The 803-nt window shown below is 56.2% G+C and overlaps 1 protein-coding gene across 1 annotated transcript in view; it reads left to right on the top strand.

Moving 5' to 3' along the window:
• Positions 1-328, top strand: part of PTSG_07701 (uncharacterized protein) — a gene marked incomplete at its 3' end in the record, with an annotated part of 4,907 nt that extends 4,579 nt beyond the window's left edge. The window contains exon 7 of the mRNA XM_004991442.1: positions 152-328. Coding sequence (XP_004991499.1) covers positions 152-328 — 177 coding nt within the window. The remainder of the gene's footprint in view (positions 1-151) is intronic.
• Positions 329-803: the final 475 nt, after the last annotated feature.

The raw sequence follows: 803 nt of genomic DNA, 5'->3' as shown, positions 1-803 counted from the left end.
GTGCGAGTGTCTGTGCATGTGTATCTGTCTGTGTTGTCTGTGTGTCCCTGTGTGTCTTTGTGTGTATCCTCATGGAACAGCTGACATTGAACACACCCTGCTGCTGCTATTGTATGTGCATGTGCTGGATTTTGGCTTGTCTGCAACCCAGAGTGCGCTGCAAGGGGCACGATCCGAGCTGCGGAAGGCGTCGTTCCAGCTGCAGCTGCGCAATGCGCGTAACGCGTCCGTATCGAGCCGCACATCAACAACCGAGGGCACATCGTCGTCGATATCCTCCATGTCACAGTCTCGTTCCCGCACATTCAACACGTACGACCAGCAGTGAATGTTTGTGTGTGTATGTGTGTGTGTGTTCGTGTGTGTGTGTGTGTGTGTGTGTACGTGTGTATGTGTGTACGTGTGTGTGTGTACGTGTGTACGTGTGTGTGTACGTGTGTACGTGTGTGTGTATGTGTCGGTGTGTGGTATGTACCTGTGTGTGCGCACGCATCGGTGTGTCTTGTGCGTGCCTTGCGTTGTTCGCGAAGCTCTCTTCTTCCTGCTCGCCTCCATCGCACGTGACATCGAAACACTTTTCTTCTTGCTCTCCCACTCGTCTCCTCCTCCCCCCCCCCAACACTTTTCTCAACCACCTCGGGCCAGCGCGCGCGATGTGCTGAAGGCGCGGCGGAAGCTGCTGCAGAAGCTGATGAGTGCTGATGACACCGACATACCACCGCCATCGTCTACCACCACAGCAGGCGCAATACTAGGCCGGGCGCGGCCAACAACAGCGGCAGCAGCAACAGCAGTGGCGGCGG

This window comes from Salpingoeca rosetta, assembly GCF_000188695.1.
Source record: "Salpingoeca rosetta unplaced genomic scaffold supercont1.20, whole genome shotgun sequence".
Lineage (NCBI taxonomy): Eukaryota > Choanoflagellata > Craspedida > Salpingoecidae > Salpingoeca > Salpingoeca rosetta.
Note: the sequence above shows the minus strand (reverse complement) of the source record. Positions and strands in the feature narration are given on the sequence as shown.